Here is a 21,728-nt window from a genome sequence, read left to right as displayed (position 1 = left end):
GTTTACTGTCTTTATTGAGCACATCACTCTGTGGAGGACACATGTTTATTGTCTTTATTTAGCACATTACACTGAGGGGGGCTCATGTTTATTGTCTTTATTGAGCACATCACTCTGTTGGGGACACATGTTTATTGTCTTTATTGAGCACATCACACTGTGGGGGACACATGTTTACTGTCTTTATTGAGCACATCACACTGTGAGGGACACATGTTTATTGTCTTTATTGAGCACATTACACTGTGGGGGACACGTGTTTATTGTCTTTATTGAGCACATTACACTGTGGGGGACACATGTTTACTGTCTTTATTGAGCACTTCACTCTGTAGGGGACACGTGTTTATTGTCTTTATTGAGCACATCACACTGTGAGGGACACATGTTTACTGTCTTTATTGAGCACATTACACTGTGAGGGACACATGTTTATTGTCTTTATTGAGCACATTACACTGTGGGGGACACGTGTTTATTGTCTTTATTGAGCACATTACACTGTGGGGGACACATGTTTACTGTCTTTATTGAGCACTTCACTCTGTAGGGGACACGTGTTTATTGTCTTTATTGAGCACATCACACTGTGGGGGACACATGTTTATTGTCTTTATTGAGCACTTCACTCTGTGGGGGACACATGTTTATTGTCTTTATTGAGCACATCACACTGTGGGGGGCACATGTTTACTGTCTTTATTGAGCACATCACACTGTGAGGGACACATGTTTATTGTCTTTATTGAGCACATCACTCTGTGGGGGACACATGTTTATTGTCTTTATTGAGTTTATCACTCTGTGGGGGACACATGTTTATTGTCTTTATTGAGCACATCACACTGTGGGGGACACATGTTTATTGTCTTTATTGAGCACATCACTCTGTGAGAGACACATGTTTACTGTCTTTATTGAGCACATCACACTGTGGGGGACACATGTTTATTGCCTTTATTGAGTTTATCAGTCTTTGGGGGGCACATGTTTACTGTCTTTATTGAGCACATTACACTGTGGAGGACACATGTTTATTGTCTTTATTGAGCACTTCACTCTGTGGGGGACACATGTTTATTGTCTTTATTGAGCACTTCACTCTGTGAGGGACACATGTTTATTGTCTTTATTGAGCACATTACACTGTGGGGGACACATGTTTATTGTCTTTATTGAGCACTTCACTCTGTGGGGGACACATGTTTATTGTCTTTATTGAGCACTTCACTCTGTTAGGGACACATGTTTACTGTCTTTATTGAGCACATCACACTGTGGGGGACACATGTTTATTGCTTTTATTTACTGTGTTGTCTTTACTGAGAACAGACATCACTTACATGGAGTAAGACAGCACAGAAAGACACCACTCACATGGCCATAATGACCTTCCCTTCACACTAAGACAGCACAGACATCACTCACATGGACACAATGACCTTCCCTTCACACTAAGTCAGCACAGACATCACTCACATGGACACAATGACCTTCTATTCACACTAACACAGCAAAGACATCACTCACGTGGCCGCAATGACCTTCCCTTCACACTAAGTCAGCACAGACACCACCCACATGGCCACAATGACCTTCCTTTCACACTAAGACAGCAAAGATACCACTCACATGGCTACAATGACCTTCCTTTCACACTAAGACAGCACAGACACCACTCACATGGCCACAATGACCTTCCTTTCACACTAAGACAGCAAAGATACCACTCACATGGCTACAATGACCTTCCTTTCACACTAACACAGCAAAGATACCACTCACATGGCTACAGTGACCTTCCATTCACACTAAGACAGCACAGACATCACTCACATTGACACAATGACCTGCCCTTCACACTAAGAAAGCACACACACCACTCACATGGCCGCAATGACTTTCCCTTCACACTAAGACAGCTCGCACAGACATCACTCACATGGCCACAATGACCGTCCCTTCACACTAAGACAGCAGAGACACCACTCACATGGCCACAATGATCTTCCCTTCACACTAAAACAGCACAGACACCACTAACATGGCCACAATGATCTTCCCTTCACACTAAAACAGCACACACACACCACTAACATGGACACAATGACCTTCCATTCACACTAACACAGCAAAGACATTACTCACATGGACACAATGGTCTTCCTTTCACACTAACACAGCACAGACACACACCATTCACATGGCCACAATGACTTTCCCTTCACACTAAAACAGCACACACACCACTCACATGGCCACAATGACCGTCCCTTCACACTAAGACAGCACACACACAACTCACATAGACACAATGGTCTTCCCCTTCACACTAAGACAGCAGAGACACTACTCACATGGCCACAATAACCTTCCCTTCACACTAACACAGCACAGACACACACCATTCACATGGCCACAATGACTTTCCCTTCACACTAAAACAGCACACACACCACTCACATAGACACAATGGTCTTCCCCTTCACACTAAGACAGCAGACACCACTCACATGGACACAATGACCTTCCCTTCACACTAAGACAGCACACACACCACTCACATGGCCACAATGACCTTCCCTTCACACTAAGACAGCACAGACACCACTCACATGGCCACAATGGCCTTCCCTTCACACTAAGACAGCACAGACACACACCACTCACATGGCCACAATGACCTTCCCTTCACACTAAGACAGCACAGACACCACTCACATGGCCACAATGGCCTTCCCTTCACACTAACACAGCACAGACACACACCACTCACATGGCCACAATGACCTTCCATTCACACTAACACAGCACAGACATCACTCACATGGCCACAATGACCTTCCATTCACACTAACACAACACAGACATCACTCGCATGGACACAATGGCCTGCCCTTCACACTAAGAAAGCACACACACCACTCACATGGCCGCAATGACTTTCCCTTCACACTAAGACAGCTCGCACAGACATCACTCACATGGCCACAATGACCGTCCCTTCACACTAAGACAGCACACACACCACTCACATAGACACAATGGTCTTCCCCTTCACACTAAGACAGCAGAGACACCACTCACATGGCCACAATGACCTTCCCTTCACACTAAGACAGCACAGACACCACTCACATGGCCACAATGACCTTCCCTTCACACTGAAACAGCACACACACCACTCACATAGACACAATGGTCTTCCCCTTCACACTAAGACAGCACAGACACACATCACTCACATGGACACAATGACCTTCCCTTCACACTAAGACAGCACACACACCACTCACATGGCCACAATGGCCTTCCATTCACACTAACACAGCAAAAACATCACTCACATGGACACAATGGTCTTCCCTTCACACTAAGACAGCACAGACATCACTCACATGGCCACAATGACCTTCCATTCACACTAACACAACACAGACATCACTCGCATGGACACAATGGCCTTCCTTTCACACTAAGACAGCACAGACAGACACCACTCACATGGCCACAATGACCTTCCATTCACACTAAGACAGCACAGACATCACTCACATGGACACAATGGCCTTCCCTTCACACTAACACAGCACAGACATCACTCACATGGACACAATGACCTTCCCTTCACACTAAGACAGCACAGACACCACTCACATGGACACAATGACCTTCCCTTCACACTAAGTCAGCACAGACATCACTCACATGGCCACAATGACCTTCCCTTCACACTAAGACAGCACAGACATCACTCACATGGCCACAATGACCTTCCCTTCACACTAAGACAGCACACACACCACTCACATGGCCACAATGACCTTCCCTTCACACTAAGACAGCACAGACACCACTCACATGGCCACAATGACCTTCCTTTCACACTAAGACAGCACACACACCACTAATATGGCCACAATGACCTTCCTTTCACACTAAGACAGCACACACACCACTCACATGGCCACAATGACCTTCCATTCACACAAACACATCAAGGACATCACTCACATGGACACAATGGTCTTCCCTTCACACTAAGACAGCACAGACATCACTCACATGGCCACAATGACCTTCCATTCACACTAACACAGCACAGACACCACTCACATGGCTACAATGGCCTTCCCTTCACACTAAGACAGCACAGATATCACTTACATGGCCACAATGGCCTTGGTATCCAGATCGTCCTCCTGAGCTATACACGTCACGCTCACCTTCTCTGTTCGCTTGTTCTTGGTGAGATCTGAAACAAAAGTAGAAATAAACAGAAAACCCCCCAGAGAAATAGGCAAATAAATAAAATCAATTTAATCAATTATGAAATAAACTAATAAACCTAATGACGAATGTACAATCGTATCCAATGTGTGTTGTGTACATGTGTGCGTGCATGTTGTGTGAGTGTGTGTGTGTGTGTGTGTGTGTGTGTGTGTGTGTGTGTGTGTGTGTGTGTGTGTGTGTGTGTGTGTGTGTGTGTGTGTGTGTGTGTGTGTGCGCGCTTGCGAGTGTGTGTGTGTGTGTGTGTGTGTGCGTGAGAGAGAGAGAGAGAGAGAGAGAGAGAGAGAGAGAGAGAGAGAGTGTGTGTGTGTGTGTGTGTGTTACCATCAGCAAAACTCACACTGACGAATGAGGATAGTCATGTCGGTAGCCGAGCAGCTATCGGGGATACAGATGCCAAGCTGAATGCTGTTGATCGGAAGAGATGCAGTCTGAAAGTGTGTAACAAATACGTAAATAAAGGAATCAGTAAACAAATTCATTACTAGGTATCCGAAAAAGAAACTACAGTAAATCATTTCTGAAAAACAAACTACTTTCAGTAAGCTGCAACAAAATACATTATCAAGTATCTGGAAAAAAAAATGAAATGACAAATGAGAATATAACTGAATAGACCCCTCCCCATCAAAGAATAAACAAACAACTAAACGAGGAATAATAAACAAACAAAAAACAACTAAACAAGCAAACAAACAAATCAATCAATATCACCTCCCTAAAAAAAGAATAAACAACTCAACAAACAAACAATAAACAAAAACATTAAAAAAAATTTTTTTCTAGAATAGCCAAAATGAAAATACACCAAAAGCAATAAAATGAAACAGATTAGAACAAGAGCACACACAAAAATAGAGTGAAATTAAATAAAGTAAAATCGTAAAACAGAACAAAACTAGAATAGAAGAGACATATTAAAACAAAACAATACAACACAACACAATACATCATACCAGGGGTATGTAGAACGGCAAACAAACTAAAATAAAAGAGAAACAACAACAACAACAACAACAACAAACAATATAAAACAAAACAATACACCATACCGATGTACGTCCAACGGTAAACAGAAACAACAAAACAAAACAAAACAAAACAAAACACGACCTCATACCGGTGTTCGTCGAACGCTGGCAGTGCAGTACTTTCCGGAGAATGGTGGCAGGTGCGTGTCGTTGGGAAAAGGTCCGACGCGCAGTGACATGCACTGCTCATAGGCTCCAGGCCAGTGGGTTGCTCCTTGTAACAGGCCTGCCGGAGGTTTGCCCATGGCATCCAAGACTGGGAAGGGGCGTGGGGGAGTTTTGGGGTGCGTGAAGAGAGAATGCAGTTAATCCATAATTCTGTTGTTTGCCACGATAAATAATGAGCATAGATTTATTTGAGAGCAATATATGTATCTCTCTCTCTCTCTCTCTCTCTCTCTCTCTCTCTCTCTCTCTCTCTCTGTGTGTGTGTGTGTGTGTGTGTGTGTGTGTGCGTGCGTGTGTGCGTGTGTATGTGTGTGTGCGTGTGCGTGTGTGTGCGTGTGTGTGTGTGTGTGTGTGCTCCTGCTGCTCTGTTGCATTGTACCTGTCCAGGTTATTTTTTTTCACTGTTGTAGATTCAACTTTTCTCATGGCGTCCAAAACTGTATCTGGAGTCAGGGATGGAGGGGGGGGGGGGGGGTGTGAAAGGGGGCGGGGAGGGGAGGGGTAGGGGGGGAGGAGTGGGTGTTCAGAACGAGTTGCTAACTTTATTCAATGTACTGGAAATAAAGATAGACTCTACATACACAAGCGAACCATTCAATATCATCAATTTATCAATAAAAGGATACTTCTATTATGTGCGACTTCACAGCAGTTAGGGTTTACACGCTTCACAAAAAGACTAGGAATATACATGTATGAAACCGACATATGTCTTAAAATACAAGGCCACGCACACATAAACATATCCATAACAAGAAAGGCGAGGCCTTCAGGACTAACTTGTGACACACTTAAGAAAAATAGAATAAATAAATAGATAGATAAATGATTTTTTTTTAATTAATAGGTAAAATGTTTTCTGTATTTGTTGTTATAAAGCTTCGGGTCAAGAAAAGAGAAAAAAAAAACACAGCGTGTTCGCGTTGAAAGAAACTGTCTTAGTCAGATCACTAGCGCGGATTCAGCAATGACATAAAAAAAAATTAGTTATCAAATATGCTTTTTTTTCAAGCGTGATAAATCGATTGCAGTATTCGAAGAGATAACGCTGTATAAATCATGTTATTTTGGTATATCTTGGACATTTAAGAATTCTTGTCAGTCCGCGGTGAAAAAGACGTTGCCATCGTCTGAAGCACACTGAAACATTAAGCCGTTTTCTATGGATCAAGACAGATGATCAACAAGTTTAGTTACACTCGCTGGCAAAGTCCGACACGGTCGATTCATTTTCTCGTTTATGTACATTCTAGTTAATTGAGTATCCACTTTAAAACATACATAATTATGGAGTAAACACGTCGATGATGTAGTCTGCGTCACTGTAGGTGTTCTGCTCAGAATTTGTATTTCTCTCAATTTAATTGCGAACAAGAAAAAAACATACAAGATCTGCACAGACCAGCCCAGACTAGGCTGATAAAAAAAAAATCTGTGAAACGGTCAACAGACCGCTGGAGAGTTCCGTGGCCATATTGGATCATGCGCATGCGCATCTATTTTTTACTCGAAATCGCAAGCAATGCCAAAGGTAATCCACATAGGCAAAAGCAGCAATCATGTGCTGTCCCGAATTTCTTTAGTTGTTAACCTCCACTGCTGCAACTAAACTCTGTACAAAGAAGTGTCATGTGCACAATAAAACAACAACAACAACAAAAAACAAGAGAGGCAAGGCCTTCAAGACTCACTTGTGATACACTGAAAAAAAATCTAATCGTTAAAATGTGTTCTGTATTTGTTATTATAAAGCTTCGCGTTAAAAAAAAAAAGAAAAAAAAAAAAGAAGTCCTAACCAGATTCGAATTAAGTCCCCTAGCATTAATTACAGAGTAATTTCCCGTTTTTACTATCTGCACCAAAACGTTTGCAAAATAAATAAAACTTCCATGCTTAGCAAAAGAAGTTCCTGTTTGAACAAAAAATGATAATAATGACTGCTCTTGTTGTTGGGTCAGAATATCAGATCAAAGTGCCAAGTTTAGAGAATACAAAAAAATATAAATATAACAGTAAATGCAGTTTGCATATAATTAGGCTTCATTTTTTATTTTTTTGTGCCCATCCCAGAGGTGCAATATTGTTTTAAACAAGATGACTGGAAAGAACTGAATGTTTCCTATTTTTATGCCTAATTTGGTGTCAACTGACAAAGTATTTGCAGAGAAAATGTCAATGTTAAAGTTTACCACAGACACACGGACACACACACACACACACACACACACACACAGACAACCGAACACCGGGTTAAAACATAGACTCACTTTGTTTACACAAGTGAGTCAATAAAGCAAAAAGTCGAAAAAAAGAAGCCTTCTGTTTTGCACCTGCCTCTCTTGATCGCCTTGTTGCTCGAAATTTTGGAGGGACAATCAAGTTCGAGAGCACAGATCATGTGACGCACCTCTATAAGTCATGTAAGCACGGAACTCTCCAGTGGTCTATTCAATTTTTCTTTTATGTTCATTCTAGTTAATTCAGTATCCATATTAGAATATTCACATGCTGTAAACACGTCGATGGTGTATTGAGTGTCACTGTATGTGTCTGTCTAGTATTTGTATTTCTTTCCTTTTAATTGCGAACAAGAAAAACCAGGTCACGTCGTCTTCTTACCAACCATAACCTTCGTTTCGGCAACTGGGATGCGGTAAAATGGTGTGTTCAGAATCCGGAAATTGCCTCAACGAAATCATTCGTTAATGATCCGGAAACACGGCTTTATTCGGGAGACTTACAACCTGTTATTGGTATGACTGTGAAGATTTTTCCCCTCTTTATTTTCAAGCCAAATTTGGTGTTGACGGACAAAGTTAAAGTTTACCACGGACACACACAGACACAGACACAGACACACACACACACACACACAACCTAACACCGGATTATAACATAGCCTCACTTTGTTTACACTAGTGAGTCACATATAAAATTAAGAATAAAAAAAAACATGAGCACACGCATATATACAGATGTGGTACACAAACATACACAGAAACTGAGACACATGCTCACAGACAGACAGACACAGACATATACACACACACGCGCGCGCGCACGTACACACACACACACACACACACACACACAGAGTTAACAGTACACACACATCAGTACTCACACTGTGAAGCCCACAGTTGGTTAGCCAACACACCGTTGACAATGGCCGTTGTGTGGTTGGCACACACAGCTGACACCACCTGTTTCTCATAGCACGGAGCTGCCCACCCGTCCTGAACATTCCTGAACAATTCCACGGAGCAACGTGAACGCCATTTGCAACACTGGTCACCACTGCCTCGGCTTCTCGCAAAACTGCAGCAGACGTCAGCGAATTCAGTCCCTTGGAGACTTCTTTTTGGAACTGAAACAAATTCTTTTCGAACTCCGGGTCACGTGCTTGGAAGACCAGCTGTGACAGGATTTGGAAGCGTTGGACGTAAGTAGGGTAAAGAAAGGCCTGGTCGGTGGAGTCCTCGTCAGAAGATGTCGAACATTCTGGAAATCCGGAGAAAAGCTGGAGAAGCACCAGTAGTGTGGCAGGCACCATACCCGGTGTCTTCATTGCTGGGAAGATAAGAAATTAAATCAGTGAAAAATGAAAGGAAATAAACAAACAAACAAACAACCCCCCCTGCCCCCCCCACGGCCCCCCCACACCCCCCCCAAAAGAAGAAAAAACCCAGAAAAAAACAAAAAAAAAAGGACAGAAATAGGGAACAGTCTCAAAAGAGAAGAACATATATCTACTATATTATGATATATAATTATAAGAGAGAGAGAGAGAGAGAGAGAGAGAGAGAGAGAGAGAGAATGAACTTAATGAATGAATGAATGAATAATTTTTATTTTCTGAGGGTGATAGATTAAGCATATATGCTTTTTTTCATACAGCCCTCGAAAACAAATAAATAAACAACAGCAAAACGAAAAAAAAGAAAAAAAGAGGGAAAAGTGAGCAAGCAAGAGAAAATCACGGAAATACGAGAAGAAGAAAAGGAGATAGTTACATAGGTAGATGGAAAGAGACAGATAGACAAAGACAGACAGATAGACATACAAGTAGACAGGCAGGGAGAGCGACGAGAGAGAGAGAGAGAGAGAGAGAGAGAGAGGCGGGATTGTTTCTATATTTGTTCATTTTACATATACGGTACATATACGCTTAAAAAAAAAAGATTTATGTTGAAACTAATAGAGAGAGAGATTCAGATTCAGATTATTTATTCATCAATAGGTGTAGGCCCCTTATGAAGGGGTAAGTGACAATATAAGTAATAACAAACAAAATGAAAATATATAACCAACCATAATAAGTACACAACATAAACGCTGCAATGAAGTACAGCATCTTAAGATGTCACGATATCCCGAAATTTAAATGCCTGGTGTAAAAACAGTGCCAGATTCCATATATTATCAGCAAGTCTCGTGGATGACAATAATAAACTCAGCTTGAATAAACATGGCTGTCGACAGTACTTAGGTGGTATATATTTTTCAGAGAGAGAGAGATAGAGAGAGAGAAGCTCACAAACTTTCACTGACAAGACACTGACCTTACGATTGTTGTTCCGATATTTTTGGTCAAGTTTATTTTTCAGCCGACGATCAGGACCCGTTGTACAGTCAAACGACACCAACCGTAATCACTTCTGACACGGACAGCGAGAGCTAATGAGTTCACTGCATTACAGCGTCCCTGTTCTGATGGTGCAAGTCAGTCGGACCATACGTTGTTTGGGCTGTACCTATTCATAGATCTCAGGTCCTTTTCAGGGTTGATTTTTTTTGGTTCTAATTAGTAGCTGAGCAGTCCTGATAATCGCTGGCTGGACTAGAAGCAACGCTGTCCATTTCTGTTGATAACAGTGATGTCCCGGTCAGTCAGCCTCACGCTATCTTGTTATGACACATCAGTATTATTTCGGATGGCAGTCAACGAGCGATAAACGTCTGCACAAAGCTTGAGTCCAATAGATGTCCTTGGTCAGTGAGTATCATGCGTTGCATACGACGATAACCTCGTTCGTCAACGTTCACCGGGTCTATTTTCAACTGAAGTTACAGATACAGATACAGAATACATCCATAATCAAAAACGATAGAAATTCACGTGTGGTGTATGCTACTCAAACTATGCACGGTATGAATACATTAAAAGACAAAAAAAAAAAAGCTTATAAATGTTAAGTTGGTGTGGAATTTCACAACCATAGACATCCACTGATAACCGCAGTCTCAGTCATCCAATATCCAAATGAATATAGAAAGATATAAAATGCTAACTGCTAAGTTGATGTAAGCATCACATACAATAATCACTACCATACACATGCGATAAGCACAGTAAGAGAACAGGCAAAAATCAATATAATACTATAACAAAAACAGAGACATACATGTTTAAAGCCAAGCTATTCAGCAGTGTTTGATATCATTATGAAATACAGAGTACGTATGTAAATACATACATACATACATACATGCATACATACACACACACACACACTCTCTCTCTCTCTCTCGTAAACATGCACGCACGCACGCACACACATACACACACACACACGCACGCACACACACACACACACAGATACACACGCGCGCACGGCACCCCCATCCACACACACACACCCTCGCCCCCCACCCCCACCCCCTAGCCCCCACACCCCGCATCCCCGGCCCCCCGCACCCCCGACACACACACATACACCTGTACAGAGCCAATGCACTCTCTTCCATGGATAATAGTCCAGTCACGAAATCCAGAAGCCAAGGGGAACAACCCAGAGCACCAGATTTTCTAGCCCCCATAAATGTGTGACACTGTGAATACATCTTGATTGTTCGTTTTAGAGTTCTCTTCATTTCCATCCCCACTCTTCCGTCATCTTTCTTCTCCAAGGGGAAGGCGGGGGTGGTACATGCAGTGACGCCCATGCAACGCCTTGCTGACCACGAAAGTCACCAAAGGACAACGCTGAGCAGATCAGTTGAAAGTCAATACTGCAATCCCGAGTTTTTATTTTATTTTATTTTAAAATGCAGCACTGAAAGTATCAGTATCAGTATCAGTAGCTCAAGGAGGCGTCACTGCGTTCCATATATGCTATATCACATCTGCCAAGCAGATGCCTGACCAGCAGCGTAACCCAACCCGCTTACTCAGGCCTTGAGCCCCCCCCGCCCCCCCACCCATCCCCCCCCACACAAAAAAAACAAAACAAAAACAAAAACAAAACAAAACAAAAATACAACAACAACAAACAAACAAAACAAAACAAAAACAAAAACAACAACAACAACAACAAACCAACCAACCAACCAACCAACCAAACAAACAAACACACACACACACACACACACACACACACACACACACACACACACACACAACCCCCCAAAAAAAACAACAACAACAAACAAACAAAAAAACACACACACACAAAAAAAAAACAACCAACCAACCAACCAACCAACCAACCAACCAAACAAACAAACAAACCAAACCGATATCTAACTGGTGTCAGTTTGGACAATGGTGCAGACCTATTCTGATACCCCTCACAAAGCAGCCCACGGCAGTAATTCATGCAGGGGCAAACGAAGAAATAATTATGGACGGGCGGAGGGATACCCTCCTCCTGCTGCCAGTTGTAACGACATTTCTGCCACTTGATTATGTCCCTGGGTCAAAGAATATGCAAGGAGTCAGGCTGTTTACACGTGCCAGATGACCGACTGATGCAACTGGGCGTGGCCCCTTCACAGAGGCCGTGAGTCACTGAGGTCATGCCAGGTTACCGCACGTGTGGGATGGAAAGTGAGGTCATGTCTGATTTGACCCCGGCTACTTTTTTCTATCTGTCTCCATTTCTGTCTCCGTCTACCTGTCTGTGTCTGTCTCCCTGTCTCCATCTCTGTCTCCCTGTCTGTCTCTGTCTCCGCCTCTATCTCCCTGTCTGTCTCTGTTTCTACCTACCTCTCTGTCTCTCCCTCCCTGACTGTCTCTGTCTCCCTCTCTGTCTCCCTGTCTGTCTCTATCTCCCTCTCTGTCTCTCCCTCCCTGACTGTCTCTGTCTCTCTGTCTGTCTCTGTCTCCCTCCCTGTCTGTCTCTATCTCCCTGTTTCTATCTCCCTCCCTGTCTCCGTCTGTCTATGTCTCCCCCCTGTTTGTCTCTGTCTCCGTCTCTATCTCCCTGTCTGTCTCCCTGTCTCTGTCTCCCTCTCTCTGTCTCCGTCTCTATCTCCCTGTCTGTCTCCCTGTCTCTCCCTCTCTCTGTCTCCGTCTCTATCTCCCTGTCTGTCTCCCTGTCTCTCCCCCCTCTCTGCCTCCGTCTCTATCTCCCTGTCTGTCTCCCTCTCTCCCCCCTCTCTCTGTCTCCGTCTCTATCTCCCTGTCTGTCTCCCTGTCTCTCCCCCCTCTCTGTCTCCGTCTCTATCTCCCTGTCTGTCTCCCTGTCTCTCCCCCCTCTCTGCCTCCGTCTCTATCTCCCTGTCTGTCTCCCTGTCTCTCCCCCCTCTCTGTCTCCGTCTCTATCTCCCTGTCTGTCTCCCTGTCTCTCCCCCCTCTCTGCCTCCGTCTCTATCTCCCTGTCTGCCTCCCTGTCTCTCCCCCCTCTCTGTCTCCGTCTCTATCTCCCTGTCTGTCTCTCTGTCTCCGTCTCTATCTCCCTGTCTGTCTCCCTGTCTCTCCCCCCTCTCTGTCTCCGTCTCTATCTCCCTGTCTGTCTCCCTGTCTCTCCCCCCTCTCTGTCTCCGTCTCTATCTCCCTGTCTGTCTCTCTGTCTCCGTCTCTATCTCCCTGTCTGTCTCCCTGTCTCTGTCTCCCTCTCTCTGTCTCCGTCTCTATCTCCCTGTCTGTCTCCCTGTCTCTGTCTCCCCCTCTCTGTCTCCGTCTCTATCTCCCTGTCTGTCTCCCTGTCTCTCCCCCCTCTCTGCCTCCGTCTCTATCTCCCTGTCTCTGTCTCCCTCTCTCTGTCTCCGTCTCTATCTCCCTGTCTGCCTCCCTGTCTCTCCCCCCTCTCTGCCTCCGTCTCTATCTCCCTGTCTGTCTCCCTGTCTCTCCCCCCTCTCTCTGTCTCCGTCTCTATCTCCCTGTCTGTCTCCCTGTCTCTCCCCCCTCTCTGTCTCCGTCTCTATCTCCCTGTCTGTCTCCCTGTCTCTCCCCCCTCTCTGTCTCCGTCTCTATCTCCCTGTCCGTCACTGTCTCCCTGTCTGAAGCTGTCTGTCTCCATCTCTGTCTCCCTGTCAGTCTCTGTCTCCCTTTCTGTCTGTCTCTACCTCCCTGTCTTTGTCTCCCTGTCTCCGTCTCCCTTCCTGTCTGTCTCTGTCTCCCTGTCTCTGTCTCCCTTCCTGTCTGTCTCTCCCTTCCTGTCTGTCTCTGTCTCCCTGTCTCTGTCTCCCTTCCTGTCTGTCTCTACCTCCCTGTCTGTCTCTGTCTCCCTGTCTCTGTCTCCCTTCCTGTCTGTCTCTGTCTCGCTGTCTCTGTCTCTGTGTCTGTCTCTGTCTCCATCTCTGTCTCTATCTCCCTGTCTGTCTCTGTCTGTCTGTCTCCCTGTCTGTCTCCCGTTGTCTCCCTGTCTCTGTCTCCCTGTCTGTCTCTCTGTCTCCTTCCCTGTCTGTCTCTGTCTCCCTCCCTGTCTCTCTATCGCTGAATGATGTCAACATGGTGAACTGATCTTTGACCTCTGGCCTGTACGTAAGTGTCGGCTGTATGCTCAATCTTCTAGACGCAGTGTGATAAAGTGTGTGTGTGTGTGTGTGTGTGTGTGTGTGTGTGTGTGTGTGTGTGTGTGTGTGTGTGTGTGTTTGCGTACGTGCGTGTTGCGTGCGTGCAGCGTCACAATGTGTGCGCGTGCGTGGTTTATCTATTTAAAAAATCGTAACGTTACACTTTATGATGTATTTATTGGCTGACTCGGTACTTTCAGTATTGTCTGTGGTATAATTCATGTCCGTAAACACACACACACACACACACACACACACACACACACACACACACACACGCACACACACACACACACACACACACACACACACACACACACACACACACACACACACACACACACACACACTGCGTTTGCCTCAGTGAAACGAAGAATCTGAAAAAGAAAAGGGACAGAACTGCTGGATGCGAGAAAACCACTGAGCTGACAACGATTGAGCTCCACTGCACCATCCAAGTTGGAGCAGATCCCCGATGGCTCATTGGTGTCTGCCTGCAAATCACTGTCAGCCCAGCCTCCCAGAGCAGTTAGCGGACCCCAGTGAAATCAACTTTGGACTGCCATACAAACTGTTACCATTGTAGCAACATATTTGTACCCACGTGCAGTTTTACCCCGGAGTCAACTATGGGCTGGAATGACCTTAACCTCGGGGTCTGTGTAGTCTGTGAGGAATGACCTTAACCTCATGGTCTGTGTAGTCTGTGTGGAATGACCTCAACCCCTGGGTCTGTGTAGTCTGTGTGGAATGACCTTAACCCCGGGGTCTGTGTAGTCTGTGTGGAATGACCTTAACCTCGGGGTCTGTGTAGTCTGTGTGGAATGACCTTAGCCTCGGGGTCTGTGTAGTCTGCTTGGAATGACCTTAACCCCGGGGTCAGTGTAGTCTGTGAGGAATGACCTTAACCCCAGTGTCTGTGTAGTCTGTGTGGAATGACTTTAACCCCGGGGTCTGTGTAGTCTGCCTGGAATGACCTTAACCTCGGGGTCTGTGTAGTCTGCCTGGAATGACCTTAATCCCGGGGTCAGTGTAGTCTGTGAGGAATGACTTAACCCCAGTGTCTGTGTAGTCTGCCTGGAATGACCTTAACCCCGGGGTCTGTGTATTCTGTGAGTAATGACCTTAACCCCGGGTTCTGTGTAGTCTGCCTTTAATGACCTTAATCTCGGGGTCTGTGTTGTCTGTGTGGAATAACCTTAACCCCGGGGTCTGCGTAGTTTGCCTGGAATGACCTTAACCCCGGGGTCTGTGTAGTCTGTGTGGAATGACCTTAACCCCGGGGTCTGTGTAGTCTGTGTGGAATGACCTTAACCCCGGGGTCTGTGTAGTCTGTGTGGAATGACCTTAACCCCGGGGTCTGTGTAGTCTGCCTGGAATGACCTTAACCCCGGGGTCTGTGTAGTCTGTGTGGAATTACCTTAACCCCGGGGTCTGTGTAGTCTGTGAGTAATGACCTTAACCCCGGGGTCTGTGTAGTCTGTGTGGAATGACCTTAACCTCGGGGTCTATGTAGTCTGTGTGGAATGACCTTAACTCCGGGGTCTGCGTAGTTTGCCTGGAAAGACCTTAACCCTGGGGTCTGCGTAGTTTGCCTAGAATGACCTTAACCCTGGGGTCTGCGTAGTTTGCCCGGAATGACCTTAACCCTGGGGTCTGTGTAGTCTGTGTGGGATGACCTTAACCCCGAGGTCTGTGTAGTCTGCCTGGAATGACCTTAACCCCGGGGTCTGTGTAGTCTGCCTGGAATGACCATTGGGGATAAACTGCAACCAGTCAGAAGTGACCCCCTCCTAAGTTGGATTTTATCCACACCCCGCCCCTATCCATGGATATGAGTGTCATTCTGGGCTAGCTTGAAATACCCCCTTCCCCCACACCCCACCCCGCCCCTATCCATGGATGTAAGTGTCATTCTGGGCTAGCTTGAGATAGCCCCCTTCCCCCACACCCCACCCCGCCTTTATCCATGGATGTAAGTGTCATTCTGGGCTAGCTTGAGATAACTCCCTTCCCCTACACCCCACCCCGCCTTTATCCATGGATATAAGTGTCATTCTGGGCTAGCTTGAGATAGCCCCCTTCCCCCACACCCCACCCCGCCCCTATCCATCGATATCAGTGTCATTCTGGGCTAGCTTGAGATAGCCCCCTTGCCCCACACCCCACCCCGCCTTTATCCATGGATATAAGTGTCATTCTGGGCTAGCTTGAGATAGCCCCCTTCCCCCACACCCCACCCCGCCCCTATCCATCGATATCAGTGTCATTCTGGGCTAGCTTGAGATAGCCCCCTTGCCCCACACCCTACCTCCGGCAGACATTTGGTCTAGTTAGAATCTTAATACAGGTTATCAAATTACAACTTCCCGACGTTTGTCTCCAGGGGGGTTAGTTGTAATGGAAGGGAGGGGGTGGGGTCGGTGCAGGCTACAGCCCAGAACGACACCCATTCCTCTTTCAATAGCTTGATTAGACCAGCATAAACAGGGTAATTTCCAACAAGGGTGTTGGGAAGTGGGGGATGGGGAGTCTATCTTGACTGGCCACTAATACCCTTAGGGGTCAGTTGAGGCTAGCCCACATTCCCTGGGGTAAAATGCAACAGGGGGGTAGGTAGTGGCTATTACACCGCCAGATAAAAGAAATCGATCGACTGATTTGTTGTACGATTGATGGGACGGGTCGAACCCTTGTCACACACACGGTGTCACATGAACGTTTGTCGCTGATATTTATGACCAGTGATGCACTCGTGTTCCACAAGTTGCTGATTTAACTGCTTTTGTGACTGACAGAGGAAAATGGTTAAGATGCTGAGTTGCCTATACAGTGTCCTCGAGGGTCTGGGCTCGATTCCCGGGCCTCGCCCTTTCTTCCAAGTCTCACTGGAAAATCAAACTGAGCGCCCAGTCGTTCGGAAAAGACGGTAAACGGAGGTTCCGTGTGCAGCACGCTCTTGGCGCACTGATAAGAACTCGTGGTATTCTGTGGAAGAAATCCAATCTGATATGTACATAATTATATGTATGCATTCAAAGCCTGTATGTGGGGATGGGTGGGTGTGGATGTGGCTTTAGTCTATCGACAATTATTACCGATTAAATAAAAAACAATATATATACCAGTTTTAATCTCTTTTTTTTTTTTACTATGTGCCTTATAATATCATATGTTTATAACGAGCCTGTGACTACACAAATGAATTCCAATGCGGATCAGTAAAGTGGTTTTGATTGATTTGATTTGCCCTGTCCTTATCTGCCGGTTCTGGTCCAAGATGTTCGTCCACCGCGACATGCTTTCTGATGACTGACTCAATGAACGGGAGTTCCTTCTCAAGTCCATGTATGGGAGGCCATAAAACACCCTGCCTCTTGGTCTTGTCTGATTTTCTTGTTTTTCTCGTTTCATTTCCTTATTTCCCATTCCTCGCATCTCCCCCTCTCCCCTTCTTCCCCCTTACCATTGTTCTTACTGGTCTTCTGGCTGAAATCACTTGTCCTGAAGGTTTCAATGGATGTGCTCTGAGCACAGTTCATCACATTGGTGGTAGAGACAGTCCTGTCTTAGACACTGTTGGCAGAGACAGTCCTATCCCAGACACTGTTGGTAGGGACAGTCCTGTCTTAGACACTGGTGGTAGGGACAGTCCTGTCTTAGACATTGTTGGAAGAGACAGTCCTGTCCCAGACACTGTTGGTAGAGACAGTCCTGTCTTAGACACTGTTGGTAGGGACAGTCCTGTCCTAGACACTGTTGGTAGAGACAGTCCTGTCTTAGACACTGTTGGTAGAGACAGTCCTGTCTTAGACACTGTAGGTAGGGACAGTCCTGTCTTAGACACTGTTGGTAGAGACAGTCCTGTCTTGGACACTGTTGGTAGGGACAGTCCTGTCTTAGACACTGTTGGTAGAGACAGTCCTGTCCCAGTCACTGTTGGTAGAGACAGTCCTGTCTTAGACACTGTTGGAAGAGACAGTCCTGTCCCAGACACTGTTGGTAGAGACAGTCCTGTCCTAGACACTGTTGGTAGAGACAGTCCTGCCTTAGAGACAGTCCTGTCTTAGACACTGTTGGTAGAGACAGTCCTGCCTTAGAGAGAGTCCTGTCTTAGACACTGTTGGTAGAGACAGTCCTGTCTTAGACACTGTTGGTAGAGACAGTCCTGTCTTGGACACTGTTGGTAGGGACAGTCCTGTCTTAGACACTGTTGGTAGAGACAGTCCTGTCCCAGTCACTGTTGGTAGAGACAGTCCTGTCTTAGACACTGTTGGAAGAGACAGTCCTGTCCCAGACACTGTTGGTAGAGACAGTCCTGTCTTAGACACTGTAGGTAGGGACAGTCCGGTCTTAGACACTGTTGGAAGAGACAGTCCTGTCCCAGACACTGTTGGTAGGGACAGTCCTGTCCTAGACACTGTTGGTAGAGACAGTCCTGTCCTAGACACTGGTGGTAGAAACAGTCCTGCCTTAGAGACAGTCCTGTCTTAGACACTGTTGGTAGAGACAGTCCTGTCTTAGACACTGTTGGTAGAGACAGTCCTGTCCTAGACACTGGTGACAGAGCTGGTCTTGCATGATGCGCCTGGCAGCACACCTCTGGACACAGACTGTTGACGAGGTTCTCTTGCTGGGGGTCCCTGACTGGCAGCACACTCCATGAAGGGTTGAACAAGCCTTTGTAGCAGTTGGTGTGGGTGATGGTCAAACACCCACGAACATCTCTGAAGGCCAAGGATGTTGTTTTGTTGACCGCTGGGCTTTGCAGCAGTAGCATTGTGAGAGCACCAGTGCAGCTCTTTCAACACTTCGACACACAGGCACTGCTAAGTCTTGTAAGAGGAATTACCATGCAGTTTGTAATTGGCCAGGACTGGTTTTTTCTCCCTACATAATAATGGTGAGGACAAGGCATCCATAAACGTTAAAATTCATTAACCGTGTTGACTCCCACTCTTCCAGAGTATTCGGGTGGTACTGCAGCTGGAGATAGTTCGATGCACAGCTGACGTCCTTGGTGCTGGTTGGGAAAGGTGTCAGCAACAAAGCGAACATGGGCTTGAATGTTGAACTAAGGTCATCGACGTATGCCAGGTCTCATCTCTCTCTCTCTTTCTGTACACACATGCGCTCATTTTTAGATAGATAGATAGAGAGAGAGAGAGAGAGAGAGAGAGAGAGAGAGAGAGAGAGAGAGAGAGAGAGCAGTCGTATCTGAGAAAAAAAATAGACACACAAACGAAACGTCGCCCTCTCTTTTCAAAACCACATCATCACACCCCTCCACACAGTTGTAATTCCTTTCAGACCAGACATGCTCAATCACACCCTCTTTTTCAGCACACACAGCCATGCACACCAAACACACACGAGCACATGTGCACACATACACCCACACACAAAGTGTCAAGTGTCATTCTGTACACCATTTTTATTGTCTTTGCACCAGAAGAAGAAGAAAAAACCCTATAAAAAACCAAAAACAAGTACACTGCATGACCTCCAAAACCTGTTGTATAAAAGCTCCTTGTGTTCATCTGCGACAAGTGATGAAATTATCTTTTGTTTGTCATTTTCTTCATGCATCGTTCTGGTCACTCCAGCAACAGAGAGAGAGAGAGAGAGAGAGAGAGAGAGAGAGAGAGAGAGAGAGAGAGAGAGAGAGAGACAGAGAAACAGACAGACAGACAGAAAGAGAATTCAAGGCATAGTTTCTCTGTGGCAACAGTAGTGATGAGAGCATGAGTTCTAATTCTCCTCTGTGTTGACTGTGTATGAAATGAGATGAAACGGAACAGTACTGTGCCATGCTTTCACTTAAACGGTGTGTATAGCACAGAGGGAAGAATACAAAGGCTGTTAACTCTTTCATTCCAAATACCCATTACTTCCCCTCTGGGCTGTATCAATAGTAGCAATGATGTCAATGACAACGAATGATCAGAACCACACAAGTGTAAAAAAACAAACAAACAAAACAAACCAAACAAAACAACAAGAACTGTTGATCACATTTGCATATCAGACTGGCAGTAGCAGTAAAGCATGATCGTTGTAACAAAAACATCCAAAACACACCCCACAAAAAACACACACAAAAACCAACCCAAACAACAAAACCAAAAACAACAAATCTTGTCCTCACATCAGTTTCACATGAAAAAGAATAGTGAATAAAATCATCTTTGACCTGTTATCTTGATGATGATGCTCTTTGCTGCAGTGCAAAAAAAAAAAAAAAAAAAAAAAAAAAAAAAAAAAAAAAAATCATGCATATATGGGAGAAGAAACAAAACATAGCAAACAACTTTAGCCGAAAGGCTATGGTCACCTGGACGAAAAACAAACCCACACACAAAAACAACAAAAAAACAAACAAAAAAACTGCAGTCTACAGTGCTGTTTATACATTGGCAATATTCAGCCCATCGTCACGAATATAAGGAATGAAAGAGTTAACATTCGCGTGAATTGTTAAAAAAAAAAAAAAAGATTTACAAGGCAGGCACAGCAAAGGGCATTGTACTTTCCACTCCACAGCCCAAAATATGGCACATGTTTGTTTGCAACTCCAGAGTGTGAATGATTCATTGATAAAGAAAAGAAAACATTTCAAGATGGGTGAGATCTGGCAGTCAACAAACAGGTCATTAATGTTCCATCTAGTGGCAGTCTTACTTCAATGTGTTGTGTTCTGCATGACAATCAGTTAACAAACAGGTCATTAATGTTCCATCATGTGGCAGTCTAACTTCAGTGTGTTGTGTTTTGCATGGCATAATCAGTCAACAAACAGGTAATGAATGATCCACAGTGTGTTGTGTCCTGCATGGCATAATCAGTCAACAGTTTTAATGTTCCTCTTCCACTATGTATCCAGTCATTCATGAATGGATAAAGAAAAAAAAAAAGGAAAAAAAGAAAAAAAGAAAGGCTTTCTTCAATGTTGATTTCAATGACATTTGCCCAGATAGTCAGGACAGCAGATGCCTCCTCTGCTGTTCTGACAGCAAAAGTTGGACACGACTGACAATCAAACATACATCTTTCTGAATCTGGACAAAGCAAAGGATAACCATATGAATGGTGTGTCTAAAATGATGACGCCTATCTGAAATTTGCTACTGGCTTACAGGTAATTACTGGCTCTGATGCTGATAACAACTTCCAGTGAATACAATGACCACTTGTACACCAAGACATGCAAGAGTATTATCCAAATCCAATGGCCAACAAAGCCAAGAGAAGTCTACCCATACACACATAGCCGAAACTGGTGAAACATTCATACATATATCTACAATGTTGTGACCCCAGTCTTCTAACCAGTCCTAAGTCTGCTGGCACTCCCATTCACTTTTTTTTTTCCATTACAAAAGTCAACCGATGAAAAATGGAAGCATGACATTCAATGCTGTAAAAGCACAATGTAAACAATACTGGTAAAACAACAACAGATGAACAAAGTTGGGTGGGATGCTTGTGAATCTGAACTCT

At 45.0% G+C, this 21,728-nt stretch overlaps 1 protein-coding gene across 1 annotated transcript in view; it reads right to left on the bottom strand.

Moving 5' to 3' along the window:
* LOC143289630 (nose resistant to fluoxetine protein 6-like) overlaps positions 1-19,008 on the bottom strand; it is a 71,279-nt gene extending 52,271 nt beyond the window's left edge. The window contains exons 1-7 of the mRNA XM_076598674.1: positions 18,829-19,008; positions 17,695-17,755; positions 8,819-9,059; positions 8,614-8,735; positions 5,411-5,577; positions 4,631-4,721; positions 4,168-4,255 (exon numbers count right to left, since the gene is read on the bottom strand). Coding sequence (XP_076454789.1) covers positions 4,168-4,255; positions 4,631-4,721; positions 5,411-5,577; positions 8,614-8,735; positions 8,819-9,059; positions 17,695-17,755; positions 18,829-19,008 — 950 coding nt within the window. The remainder of the gene's footprint in view (positions 1-4,167; positions 4,256-4,630; positions 4,722-5,410; positions 5,578-8,613; positions 8,736-8,818; positions 9,060-17,694; positions 17,756-18,828) is intronic.
* Positions 19,009-21,728: the final 2,720 nt, after the last annotated feature.

This window comes from Babylonia areolata, chromosome 14 (genome assembly GCF_041734735.1).
Source record: "Babylonia areolata isolate BAREFJ2019XMU chromosome 14, ASM4173473v1, whole genome shotgun sequence".
NCBI lineage: Eukaryota > Metazoa > Mollusca > Gastropoda > Neogastropoda > Buccinidae > Babylonia > Babylonia areolata.
The sequence above is the reverse complement of the archived record's forward strand: the minus strand, read 5'-3'. Positions and strand labels throughout refer to the sequence as shown.